Source organism: Cygnus olor, chromosome 2, assembly GCF_009769625.2.
Source record: "Cygnus olor isolate bCygOlo1 chromosome 2, bCygOlo1.pri.v2, whole genome shotgun sequence".
Taxonomy (NCBI): Eukaryota; Metazoa; Chordata; class Aves; order Anseriformes; family Anatidae; genus Cygnus; species Cygnus olor.
In genome coordinates, this window is record NC_049170.1 from 124,722,770 (window position 1) to 124,736,499 (window position 13,730).

Sequence of the window (13,730 nt, forward strand, 5' to 3'; positions counted from 1 at the left end):
GACAAGCAGAAACATGGTTATAACTGAAGCTGGCAGTGCTAGAATAAAGCCAAGACAGCTGTGAAGAATTTTGACAGATGCGCACTAGCTACACACAGATCCCTACAAATCCTTGTTCTGCAAAGGAAGAATTTTTTCCTTGTCAGTTAAGTTTTTTTGTTGTAGTTGCCCCCCTCACTTAACATTTCAGAAAAGTTCTGTTAGAAATTGAGGGAGATCTAAATACAGATTTATTTAATCCATAATTGCTCTGGAGAAGGTCAAGGGGTCAACATGTAACACTGGAAGCAAAACCAGGAGTTATTTCCAAGTACTTTGAACAAACTATCAGCCACTAACCCTTCTCCTCAGCATAAGGGGTAAAAGCAACTTGGGACACACATTTAAAGGATTTTAGCATCTTTAAAATTTTCTCAGACACGTTTTATTTTACCACTCACTGCATCCCAGTTCTGCACTGCAATCGCTGGTAACCATCAAGTGCTGTTGCAATGCAGATGTAGATTCCCACAACAAACACTGCCGATAGAGCAGCAGGAACTGTGCAAGTATGTGACTGTGTGTGATGAACCGGTCTCGAGCTCCTTATCACCTGAATGCCCAAGTTACTTACCCTTTCATCACTTATCTTCAGGACTTTAGTCAAAAATAAGAGTAGCAGATTAGTCCAGGCTTCCCGATGACTTTCTGATGTAAGAGTGAGAAAGTAACTCAGAGCCTCACTGCAGACACTGGAGAGAAAAGACAAAAACTACTAAGTAACGTTTTATTTCCAGCTCTACTCCAGAGGGAGCTTTGGCTTTGTAACTACACCAGTGTAAAGCACTGGTGTGCAACAGCATCGTTTTACAAAAAGTACTGTAAGCCTGACTATTAATAAAATGCAGTGATTTTGCTCAACTGAAAACCAGAGTCTTAGGACCTCACTGTTTGCAGATATACTTAATGAGGAGTATTTAAATGCTTGTGACAAAATGATATGTAGACTTTAAAAATTAAGCTCATGCTGATGTAATTCGGTAGTTTTCAGTTTTGCTCCTTGGTTTATAAACCTTAAAATACTTCCACTGTGTTACCACCATGGTTTCAAGCCCTCTGTTATTCCAACAATTACGTGAAGGACTTTGTAAACTAAAAATATTCAGGTGAGCCTTAGTATTCTAACTCATGAAAAACCAACAAGCCAAAAGCTTCTGTGTGCCCATAGGCTCCTGAAGGCCAGTGCTCATTTCTACAGATGAGAACAAACAGCATCAGTTCCCTGAACTTGCTGAGGTTACTGAAAGGAAAAAAAGCAGGCGGCAGCGTTTAGGTGATTTTTTTTTAGGTGCTATTTTTTTTTCCTTTTTAAAGGACAGCAATCTTTTACAACAATCCCTCACGTACCCACACGATACAAAAAAAGACTGTGATCAAACCTTTTTTCTCTCATGCAAAAGGTGTAAGATACAAAAAGAACAAAAAGCAGAGACAACATTAGTAGCTGCAGGCACCCCTCCACACAACATAAAAGCTCTTAATATTAGCTGTGACCATCACCATATAGTGTTCACCCTAGCAAGTTTACTGCAAACAAGGGTTAAAAAAAACAAACAACAACAAAAACACATTCTTTTATACACCAGAGATAATATAAACAGGTTCAGCTACGTGGCCCTTACTTTAGTAGTCTTTGCTGGACTTCTTCCCATGCACTGGTACGGCTTTCATCCATGTACATACGGAACAGGATGCGCAGCCCACAGGCAAGACTACTCGTCTCCTGTTTCAGAAGATTAGGCTTTGATTTGCCTTTGAAACCTACAGAAATTCAAGAGAATCCATTTAGATTTCTTATTTTCATCTTACATTTTTCCTCACAGTTTCCTACCTCTCCTGAGTGTCTGCATATAGTTAGAAGAACCACCTTAATGTTTTATATATTATTATTACGTATTTATATATTTTATATATTTCTATATTAATATAGGTAACTTTGGTGCAAGGAATAGATTAAACCATAGTGCTACAGAGATTCCATTTTAGATCTGTTTTGGAAAATGCCATATATTTCAAGTGTACACTTGTAAGTACAACAACCCTCCTGAAATGGTTTTAGGGTTTTGTACCTGCAGCTTGCAAACACAGCACTCACAACTACAGTGAGTGATCAGCTCAGCAGCTGTATACACTGAAAAGTAATGCAGTGAAACCTTAGAATTTAGGAAATTAAAAAGGTATTTGCACCTGTATAGATGAGATCTCTCCTTAAGGATTTCTAAGGTCATAAATTCACAGCCTCATATTGAATATTACATTTCAGCATCACAGCAATTTCTGACCTATTTCTGGGTTGAATTCAAAGCACAGTGAAATGTTCTTGCAAAAATATTTCTCCAAAGAGACTGACTCACCTGCTTTCCAGAGAGCGGTTCTTTGTTCATTGTTTGAATTAAACGCTTTAGCAAATCTGTGAGATTCCAGCAGACAATCGAGAAGTTTGAAAAGCTGCTGTGATGTTAGGAAACGATACATCCCTTGATCTTGTGTATCCACATGGACATCGAAGTCTACTGCATCTCTCTATTAAAAACAAAAGAGAGATTTAAAGGCACAATTAAAAAATGTCTTCATCAAGCTCTTTGATAAATTCATCCCACCCTGTTTTCATCTGTACCTGTATTTAAACTTAAAACTGGATTAAGTTGTATCCACAGCCCAGTTACTGAAATCTCTGTGAACAGTAAATGTTTAAATCTCCACAGTGTGCTGCAGCAGCACAGCAAATCCAATATAACACAAGTTGTAAAAGATCTCAACAGTTTGCTGGAAGTTCTCTAGCACTTCTAAAAACTGTAAATTCGAAGATGTTACAGGAGTTTATGAAACCTTAATCACTAGAGAAAAATCTGTTAAGAACAGAGACACAAGTAAGTTCTACTTACTTGTGCTGCTGCTAGATTCTCTGCATCCTCTTTTTTGCTAGTTGCTGGGAAGAACACAATGTTGTCGATAGTCTGAATGAGTTCCAGTTGTACAACACACTTGATCAAAAGAGCAGCAAATAACTTCTGTTCTGGAAATTCTTAAAAAAAAAAAAAAAAAAGGAAAAAAATAATTTCTTATCTTAAAACACTTCAGTACTTTTTCTTTTAAGGCTATTCTTAAATTTACCCCTAAAATTCTTAAAAAAAAAAAAAAATCAAAATTGTTTCTGATCTTAAAACACTTTAGTACTTTCTCTTTTATTAAAGCTATTCTTAAATTTACCCCTAAAATAGCTCAACTTCAAGCATGTTCAAAAACCAAAGTCTAGAATCCACACATCTAAATTACTTTTCTGAAAACAGGGCTGATCACCATGTTATCAACTGGCAGGTTTTAAAAAATTATTTCCACACTTTAAAGTCACCTGCCATATACTGGACAAGTATTCAGCATTACTCAAAAATCATCAGAATCAGTAACCTTATTGTTAGTTAGCATCTGCAATGGCAAGAACAAGTTGTGAGACTGTTCACAGGCAGAGGAAGTTTATGATAGCACTTGCACCATAAATGTTTGCGTGTACTTGTGGCAGTAGTGCTAGCACTAGACAAGAGCACCAATACATAATTCTGCATAAGTATCTTAAAAGTTTGATATGCTATCATAAAATCAGTCTAAATACATTTCCTTTCAGCTATGGATTCTGTTGCATCCTACAGGAAGTACTTTGCTGTTAAGAAAAAAACCAACTCATTGATAAAGAATTATAAGGAAAGCATTATTTTTAATATTTTGTTTTGGGTAAAAAGCCAAAAGTTAGCAGCTTAACTCTACATTTTTAAAGCACAGGTCAAAAATGTTGATCCATGAGAGTCCAAAGGAATTCTATCATTCTACATGGAGACAAAAATGTAATCGGTATAATTTTCTCCACATGTTGTTTGTTAAGTTACAGTTGGGACTACAACTAAAGATATAGACTTTGGTAAATACAACTCAACAGATACAAAATACCAAACCACTAAGAAACACGCACTTGCTGCTGGCCTGGCTTTACTCATTTCTTCCCCTACTGTGGACACTGCACTGGGCTGATGTGGACGTCCATCAGAAGATCTTGGCTGAATAGAATCGTGAATATCTACAGACTTCTGTGAGATAGTATCCTGAAACAAAACATCCAAAAATTAACTTACAGAGAGAAAACAAATTAACTCTTGTGAGCTAATCATGAGTAATGTTGTGCTCTTCACAGCTTAAGGTATTCACTATTTCAATACCGCAGTAACATTTTCATTCACTTCAGTGATACTCCATTAACATTCAAGAAAAATGTACGAAAAAACGACATACCAAGAAAGAACTGGAGATTCAATAAGCAACAAATACTTAATTACACAGTAACATCAATAGTAGTATTTTGTATGTACTACTTAGTATTTTTGTAAGCCTGCAAAAAATCTCTCTTACCAAAAGAAAGCATCCAAAATATATCTCCATTAACACTATTATACAAGTTCTGTTACTTTTGAAGTAAAGATGTAAAGTGTCTTTTTACACTGACGACAAAAGATGCTTTGAAAACAATAACACTAAACTATTTCAAAGAGAAAAGATCTTTCAATTTATTCAAGATCAAGACACTTTATGTTTGTCATGTTTGCACGTTACTATACTTGATAAAAACGGATCAGAAACTTAGCCAACATTTAGATCAAATATTTTATACATCAAACCACTACAAATGAGCAAATGAAGATATAGCAAGTCACACTGATCTAAGATATTTGTACAATGCGTATTAGCCATCACAAACATTTACATCCCTGCTGCAATTAAATTATATTAAAACTTCAAAAAGATAAATGGAGAGAGTCAGTCTCTCCTAGTTGAATTGTCTCAGGACCCTATCCCCAAACAATTTCTTACCAAATGTTTTATTAATCTATACAGAACTTTAGGCAATTATCTGTGAGAATATCCAAAAGCTACACTATTTCTCATCATTAGTAGGTGATGCAGATACTGGGCAATCACTTGCAGGCAAATCTAAACTTTCTATCAGTTTATTCAATGAGTGCTAAGAAATCTGATGGTTCTATGTATTTTCTGTTTTAAACACTGATGTTTGAGTTCTTACTACCAGAGAAAATTCTGGGGAAAAAAGTCAGTCTAATTCTGGCAGCATTTTCTCATCGTGCTAATATATCAAAGAGAATGCTTAACAAAACAAATCGGAAAACAGCCCCTAAACCAGAGAACAACCCAAACCTAATGGTACTGCAGTATTACCTGTGATGAAGACCTGCCAGACACAGGACATGACCTAAAACATATGCAGGTAATGACCTACAGCCAACTCTTAGAAGTCTACTTTGGCCGCTGCGAACCAACACAGCCGTCTCCTTCTCAATTTCTTGCCAATTTTAATCATTAAGCAGAGCTTTACCTGGAAAAACATTTCCAACTAAATCAAAACTAAAACGTGGGTTTAAACTAAGTATGCTTTCCACTTACTCTACATCACAACACATTGGTACTGAACTGTTGCAAGCTTTTAAAGTATTTATTAAGCAGCTTACCAGTTTTTCTTTTGCATCAGAAGGAGATACAGGGCCAAAATCCCCACTGACTGGTTTCCAAGTCAGAAGCCTTGAAAACACAAAAACAGTAATAAATAAGAACTAGTAAGTGTAAATTAATAATCAGCACTGATACTCTAACAGGCTACTTAACATGGTGGTTTGTTTGTTTTTAAAGAAAGCAAGCGAAAGTTAAGAGGTAGATACTTCTATAAATTAAAAAAAATATAAATTATTTTTTAGTAGTAAAATATGTATTTTTTATTCTCTCACAGGTACTGAAAAATTTAAGTATTGTGGTTTTGGAAGTCAACATTTCTGCCAGTTGCCTCTGATAGACAGCTGAATTTTGTGGAGGTGGATTAATTTTTCATCAAAATATTAGAGATTTGGCTCTAGGCAGAATACCATCAACCTCTAGTATCATTAGCATGCCTTGTTCTCTCATACGGCCATAAGCTTACTCCGGAATAAAGAATAAACCTACCCCAGGCAAAATCAGCATGTTGTGGAGACATACTGCCATTCTTTATCTGGGATATAATCCTGCACTGTGTTTCTATTTCCACTTAAAAGTAAACATTTCCATTTAAAATTCAACATGTCCACTTAAAGTTCATTTGAAGGGACCAGTACACTGACAGTATTTCTTATAGTTCCTGCTCTTTTCCTATAGCTCATTGCTGTCTTGAGGCTCAATGTCTTAAGCACTAAAAATTCCTACATTAATTGTGATTTATTGAGGCTGTCTGTGTCTGCCAAGAACTGAACAAAATCGGATTAAATAACCTACGTGGTCACGTCCTTGCTTGTTACAATATATTTATTGCTAAAAAGTAAAGTTATTTTTCATTGTTAAGATCTCACAGTATTTAGCAGGCGTTTATGAAATAAGGCCTCGATCTGTGTGAAGCAACGCTTGATGGACATTTGTGCCTGCATTTCATGAGATCTTTCCCACTATGTAAAGGATCCTAACTTAACCCATCACTGATCTCCACAGAACTAAAATAAGACAAACGTGAGAAAATTAAAAGATAAAAATCTAGAGGCATGTAGTAAGTCCACAAATAGAGCAAATGTAGAGCAAAAAACTGAACTGATTCTTGAAAGCTACCAGGACACAACTTGCAGATTATTCTGGAGAGGTTAAGACTTTATAGCCCCAAATAAATTACACTTGATTTAAACTTCCATCTGCCCAAGGCATGTATTGAAATATTGAGTCAGATCATCACAATTTGTGCAGGGAACCACTTTCCCAGAACAAGAGGGCATTCACCCTGGCTTTCTTAGAGCCAGCAAACTAAGACTTTCTCTCATGAAGCTTCAAAATATTTCATTAAAAAAAGAAGTTATAAACAGAACTAAAGTAAAACAAGAAACTGTTAAAATCAGCCGTTGAAGTTTGGGCTGGATGAGCTGACAGTGAGGCGCACTGAAACCTGGCTGAACAGCAAGGCCCACCAGGTGGCCATCAGCAGCACAAAGCCTGCTTGCAGGCCAGGAGCCAGCAGTGCACCCAAAGGGATGGACCAGGTCTGCTCCTGTTCAACACCCTCATTAGTGCTCTGAATGAGGGGGCAGAGCGTGCCCTCAGCAAGGCTGCAGGTGACACAAACCAGGGGGAGCGGTGGATATGCCAGGGGGACGTGCTGCCATCCAGAGGAACCCCACCAGGCGGGAGAAATGGGCCGACAAGAGCCTCATGAAGAAACGCAAGGAGAAGTGCAAAGTCCTGCACGTGGGGAGAAACAGCTCCAGCCACCCAGCTGGAAAGAGAAGGCGCTGGGGGTCCTGGTGGCACCAAGCTGAACACCAGCCAGCAGTGGGTCCGTGCCACACAGGTACCCTGGGCTGTGCCAGGCAAAGTCCTGTCAGCAGGTCGGGGGAGGTGGTTCTTCCCCTCTGCTCAGCACTGGGGAGGCCACACCTGGCGTACTGTGTCCAGGTCTGGGCTCCCCAGTACAGGAGAGATGTGGAGCTACTGGAGAGGCCAGCAAAGGGCCTCACAGATGATGAAGGGACTGGGGCACCTCTCCTGGGAGGAGAGGCTGACACTGGGACTGCTCGGCCTGGAGAAGGGCAGACTCAGGGGGTATCTCCTCAATGTATACATATACCTGAGGGAGGGTCTGATGAGGATGGAGCCAGGCTCTGTTCAGTGGTGGCCCCTGATAGGACAAGACGCGACAGACACGAAGAGGAACACAGGAGGTTCCTTCTGAACACCAGGAAGCACTTCTTTACTATGTGGGTTACTGAACACTGGCACAGGTTGCCCAGAGATCTTGTGGAGTCTCCTCCCTGGAGATCTTCAAAGCTGCCTGGACATGGTCCTGGGCAGCCTGCTCTGAGTGGCTGGCCCACCTTTATCAGTGGGTTGGACCAGATGACCTCCAGAGGTCCCTTCCAACCTCAACTATTCTGTGTTTCTCTGACAGTATCTTCAGCTATTAAAACCTCAGTGATTTTGTGGAAGCTTGGCAGGAGTACTACTGAGCTTTTCTCTTAAGTAATCCTTGCTGAATGTGGTAGCTGAGTAAATACTTCAACACATTTTCACACAAGGAAATAGTATTATCACAGTATCATCTTTCTCTTTGCAAAAACATAACTTGCCAAAAACCAGCAGAATCTAGTACTGCAACTAAGAACTCCTACAGCCAATACAACAACTCTTAACTCAGAGAAGTATGTTACACAAATATGTGGAAGATGTTTTATACGAATGCTAGCAGAATAAATGCAATCATACCTGATGAGATTAATAAAAACCTGTCCCAGAAGATACTTAGTACTCCAAGGATTCATAGCATCTTACTATTGCAAGACTATTATCAATAAAGCACTCACTCATAAAGCCGTCATATATACCTCTGTGCAACTTATCTCTGCCTTTATTTCAACGTAACTATTGTGTCACTTCCAGACACAACAGGTAAAAGGAGTATCTGCCTTTTTCTGTAAGTACTGGGACAACCTCCGCAACAAGCTGGGTGCTAAAACTTTGTTATTAAAAAGAAAAATTAAGGCAGGGAGGGCAGGAAAAGCTCCACTGCAAAAACGATGGCTTATACAGGGACTAAGAAATACAAATTTGAAATGCAAGCCAAACCAGGATTAACAGGAAAAGAACCAAATCCCGTAAAGAGAAAAGAGAAGGAGCTGTACAGAGGGAGGAAGAAGTATCCTCCTAGGGCTCAGGAAAGAAAAGGAAAAAAATAGTACAAAAGTCTCCATTAAGAATATGAATAAAATATCTGCATATTGTTATCGTATTTTTTCTTGCCCATATGAAAGCTTCAGCTTTAATAAAACATGGTAAAGGCACGAGATTGTTTTGAGTAGTTTTCCGTCACCCAACAAGTGTTTGGAAAAGAGCAAGCATACCTTCACCATGGGAAATGAGACTGATTACATATGCTCAGGGGAATACCATGCAGATAAAATCCAAGTATGATTTACTTTACCCTGCAAAAGTTAAATCTCCCAGAAGTATAAGGAGAAATAATATAATGAAGTTCCTAAAGAAGGCCTAGAAAGATTTAAAAAGATATGGAAAATAAAGAACAGAAACCTATCAAAGGAGTCAGATATCCTCCTAGGAAAAATAACTCGCCTGAAAAGCAGAAATGCCATAAATATCAAAGGGAATAATGCACATTTTCCAAAGCGCTTCACATAGCTAAAGGGAACAAGAACATTTTAATGTGTCTAAAGATCAAGATATCCCAAATGCTGCTCTAAAAGGGTTCCTAGTATTCAACTATAAGAATACTCAGTAGTGTAAGTTTTGATCTTATGTGGGGAAAAAAAAAAGCTGGTGTTCCGCTAGAAAACATTCTGCTTTTCAAGTACAGGTTATAGTAAGCTAGGGGTAATTTAATCGAACTTCTACATCCAGAGATTTGGTTTCCAATTTTACCTTTGGCAGTTATCAAAATGCACACACACAAGCAAAAAAAAAAAAGCTCTAACATAAGGGAGCTAGCAATTTGGTATTACTTTCTGGATGCAATTAATTCACATCTACTCATGTAGAAAAGCGGTGAGGTAACACAGGGATTAAATTATGTTTTAAAAATGAATGAAACTCTCTTACAGTGCTATCTGATACATAACATCAAAATTAAGGAATGCCTGGCATGGAGAAGATTCCCTTTTGATTCCAGTTTCTTCAGGCCTGAACTAGGTGATACCTGGAAGTAAATGCTATGAACTAGCTCACAGGTACTAATGTAGTGGTTTAACATTAAGACGATCAGATGTGAAAATAAGTAGTGTTTCATCTCAGTGGTGACTGTGAAAAAAAACTAGACATGTAATTACAAATCGCAAATTCTGCCTATAACTGGCATTCTTCTATTAAAAAGACAATGACCAAAAAAGCAGGCAGTACTTCTCAAAACAGCTACCATTATAAAATTGAATAAAGTTAGAGATACCACAGGTCCCATAAGGTATTTTGAGTTTTTAACAGTTTACCATTTACAACAGGAAAAAATATATCTAGCAGCTAGCAGTGTATCTAGCACATATTTTATGATTATGTTCTGAGAAAGACTGCTTCTATTCATAACAGCTTTTTGTGCACCTCACCTATTAGATATCAGTTTGAAATCAGTAACAGTCATCTAGCTAAACTATTTTACAAAGTGTAAGTATTAACAGTCCTCTTACGCATGAGGGATTGTAGTTTTGAAAATATCCAGCATGCAAGTGCAAGTTTTATCCCAGATTTCTAGGGTAAACTTTTCACCATTTAGGATGACAACATTCTCCAAACAGTTTGTACCAGACCGTGCTAGTTGTTCATTGTCTGGAAAAGAAAAATAGTTCAATTGTTTATTCGCATTCAACGTAATAAAATGTCAGCATTGTTTAACATAATTTGGTACAGTCCTACCTTGCTGCACACACCAGTACAGCTGTGAGAATATATCATCCAAAAGAACATCACTAAGCACTTCTAAATACTGCGTGAATACATCACATATTGCATAAAGTGCATGGTTGCAAGTAGTTGTCATCCATTCAGCTTTCTAGAAAGGAAGAGAAAAATAAGTAGTAACTTCATTTAAGGTGCAACCTTCAGGATACACCTCCCTGCAGGTATACAGATACACATATTTATACAATTTTAATTGCTTTATAGTGATATGCCATTCCTTTCTATCTCAATCCCCACAAAACTTAAGAGTTCTCTTATTTAACTTTGCTAACTAGCTAGCTGGTTTTAAAAAACATGTGGAAACAGACAAACAACTATTCTTAGAGACCAGGCTGCAAGACTGACAAATACTTACCCTCATATAAGACACTGAGACTGAAATCAAATTTAGTATCTACCCTAGCTCAATAGTTTAACACCAAGCTAAGCTTTTTGTGTATATTCTATATATTTTTCAGAGAATAAAAATTTAGAAAGTGAGACTTGTGCTTCTATAAGTAGTCAGATACAGTCTTCCAAACAGTTGACAATTGTGATCAAATTTCTAATACTAATAATTTACACACAGTTCTGCTATTTCTGTTTCACTTTCTTGTCAGGACAGTACCTGTTTGCAGGGTCAAAAGGTGCAGTGAAAGTACGATGATGTTTTTTTTCCTAGTCATCAAGAAGTTTTGGTCTAGCAGAATTCACTTCTAATTGTGACTTCACTCCTGATTAACAAGCCTCATCCATTGAGCTTGTTGCCATAAACTGATGTGTGTATCAGATTCATGACATCAGAAGTACATGTTGCACTTCTTACAGACCCTAGGTGTGTTGCATTTTATGCTATTCTTCTTGTACTGTGAACTACTACTCCTTTGACACATGGCTTAAAAAAATGAGATGACAATACATCTGACAGAATGCTAATGAAAGGCAACTAGAATCACAGGTTAACCATTCAAGCTTTGAGGGCTGCCCTTCATTAGTTGATAAGCTATTTAACCAACAGGTTTTCTACCATAACTATGCAATCTCATGTAAATTCTCTCCTCCAATTTTTTTCTCACCTCAGTCTGCTGTTCTGGCAGTTTCATGTTGTCAAATATCCTAAAGACAATACGAAATAAATCTTGCCACCAGTGCTTTTCGTAAGTATGACCGTATGTCTTCATTATCTCAAACATTACTGTTAAGCCCCTAAAATGAACAGAGAACAACATATATTAAGAGTTTTATAAAAAGACACGCGCTAGACCAAATATGTCAAAAGCTCAACAGCAAGAGCAAACTCAGATATTGTGAAAAATGTTACATTCTGATCTGGTAAATGTGTGCTACAGTCACACTAGCACACAAACTATAAAATCAGTTTGTTTAAAACATACTTCAACAGACAACAACAAGAAAATACTTTTGAGAACTGTGGTCATTTCAAAGAGGAATACAGTATCTTTACAAAGGACCACAAAACCAAAGGAACAAGTATTTCTAGGTAAGCAATACATATTCAGCATGAGAACTAAGACAGAACATAAATTACAAGCAAAAAAAACCCACAAAGATATTCAAGGAAAATAAGCAGGTTTTAAGTGAAATCAAACTACAACTTTGCTTTTTCAAGTGTCTCTGCAATCCTCAACCAAATAATGAATTTCTGTATAAAAAAAGTTTTTAAATCTTCCAAGTAAGTATGAAGGACAAGACAGGTAAGCAGGCAAGACTGGCATTGCGAGTTCTATCAAAACAAAAAACATTCCAACAGAATTTAGCTGTAGGGTTCCAATAATACAAATCTACTCATTGCATGGAACATTTTATATTTGTTTAAACAAAACAAAACCAGAAATGTGACAGGAGGCTTAGCAAGGTCAACTATTACAAATCACTAAACTGAAATGTGTAACAGGAACACCTATCGTGGAATCAAACATCACACATGTTTACTAATGCAAAGAATAGAGAGGATCAGTATTGCTACTGAAAAAATACAGGCTTGGATGTTAATCCAATATAACATCTTACTTAAAAAAAGATTTAATGCACATTGATCATTTACAGTTAACCTTCCACACCAAAATAATGTTTGTTTTTATATGTTAGCAAAGTTAAAAGTTGCGTGCTACATTTTGTTATGTTCTATGTTTAAACTGCCTCCATACCATCTAATGGTAAATGTTGAGCTGAGCTGTTTTAAATAATTTACAGGGTCAATAAGAAGTCAACTGTTATCGACCGCTTCCTGTTGAAATTTGAACTTATTTTTAATTTAACTATTTAAACAGTTCTTGTCTTTGAAATTTTATGGTTACTCATCCTAAACAAGCACTGAAAACATGCTCAAATATTTAACTTCAAGAAAATATCTTAATAATGTGTTTAACATAATGCAATCACAACCATGTAACTTTATTGTTTGCTACAACAGAGGATAAAAATGTCTTATGATTTAATTTCTACATTCCAGAATCTATTTAAAAGGTGTTTTTAACAAGTCTGGTCTTCCCACTTAAATACGTAAGTCATTTTAAGCTGGTTACATTTACAAAGAGAGCTGTTTCTGTTTTATAAGTGTAAAGTAAGCCTTCTAAAATTTGAATTACAAATACTGATTGTTACCTGGTTCTTACATCTAATTTGCATCTATTGATGATACAGGATAACTCAAACAGAATTGGGAACCATCCTCTCACCCACACTCTGTCTTCAGGAGCTACGTTCATATCATCACTTGTGTATTCCTTGAATGCCTTTAGAAGCAAATACAGGGTTATACAGAGCCGTATGAGAGAGATTCTTCAAAAATAAAACACAAGCTGGACTAGAAATAACAACCTCTACTGTACTAGTACTGTACTAATACTACTGTACTAGCAGTACAGCCTGATACCTCAGGTGAGCTGGCGATCCCAATAGTAATACTGAAAAGGTGAATTGTGTATTTGAAGCAATGTTTAGTACACAATGAAAAATAAAGTCAAACTATAAAATGGCTGATACATTCGAGACTGTTCAGTCTAACACTCTTACTCTGCTCTGTAGAGACAGCACTGAAAGTAAGGATCTACCATATTTTTTTTTAAGGAGATCAAATGGTTTTTGATTATGCCATTATTCATTCTAACAACATTTCTTAGTAGAAAGCAAATCCTGAGATATGTTGATCTCTGGCAGTTCTCAGCAAAGTTAGTCAACAGATGAACTGGGGAAGATGGCAGGCAGGATGGAGATAAAAGAAATTT

The 13,730-nt window shown here is 37.0% G+C and overlaps 1 protein-coding gene across 2 annotated transcripts in view; it reads right to left on the reverse strand.

The window, feature by feature from the left end:
• The window catches only part of ARFGEF1 (ADP ribosylation factor guanine nucleotide exchange factor 1), a 93,334-nt gene that overhangs the window by 1,542 nt on the left and 78,062 nt on the right, over positions 1-13,730 (reverse strand). For both annotated transcript variants that reach the window (XM_040545821.1, XM_040545822.1), the window contains exons 29-38: positions 13,108-13,238; positions 11,559-11,688; positions 10,459-10,594; positions 10,233-10,371; positions 5,550-5,619; positions 4,004-4,133; positions 2,925-3,064; positions 2,394-2,562; positions 1,662-1,800; positions 614-731 (exon numbers count right to left, since the gene is read on the reverse strand). In XM_040545821.1, coding sequence (XP_040401755.1) covers positions 614-731; positions 1,662-1,800; positions 2,394-2,562; positions 2,925-3,064; positions 4,004-4,133; positions 5,550-5,619; positions 10,233-10,371; positions 10,459-10,594; positions 11,559-11,688; positions 13,108-13,238 — 1,302 coding nt within the window. The remainder of the gene's footprint in view (positions 1-613; positions 732-1,661; positions 1,801-2,393; positions 2,563-2,924; positions 3,065-4,003; positions 4,134-5,549; positions 5,620-10,232; positions 10,372-10,458; positions 10,595-11,558; positions 11,689-13,107; positions 13,239-13,730) is intronic.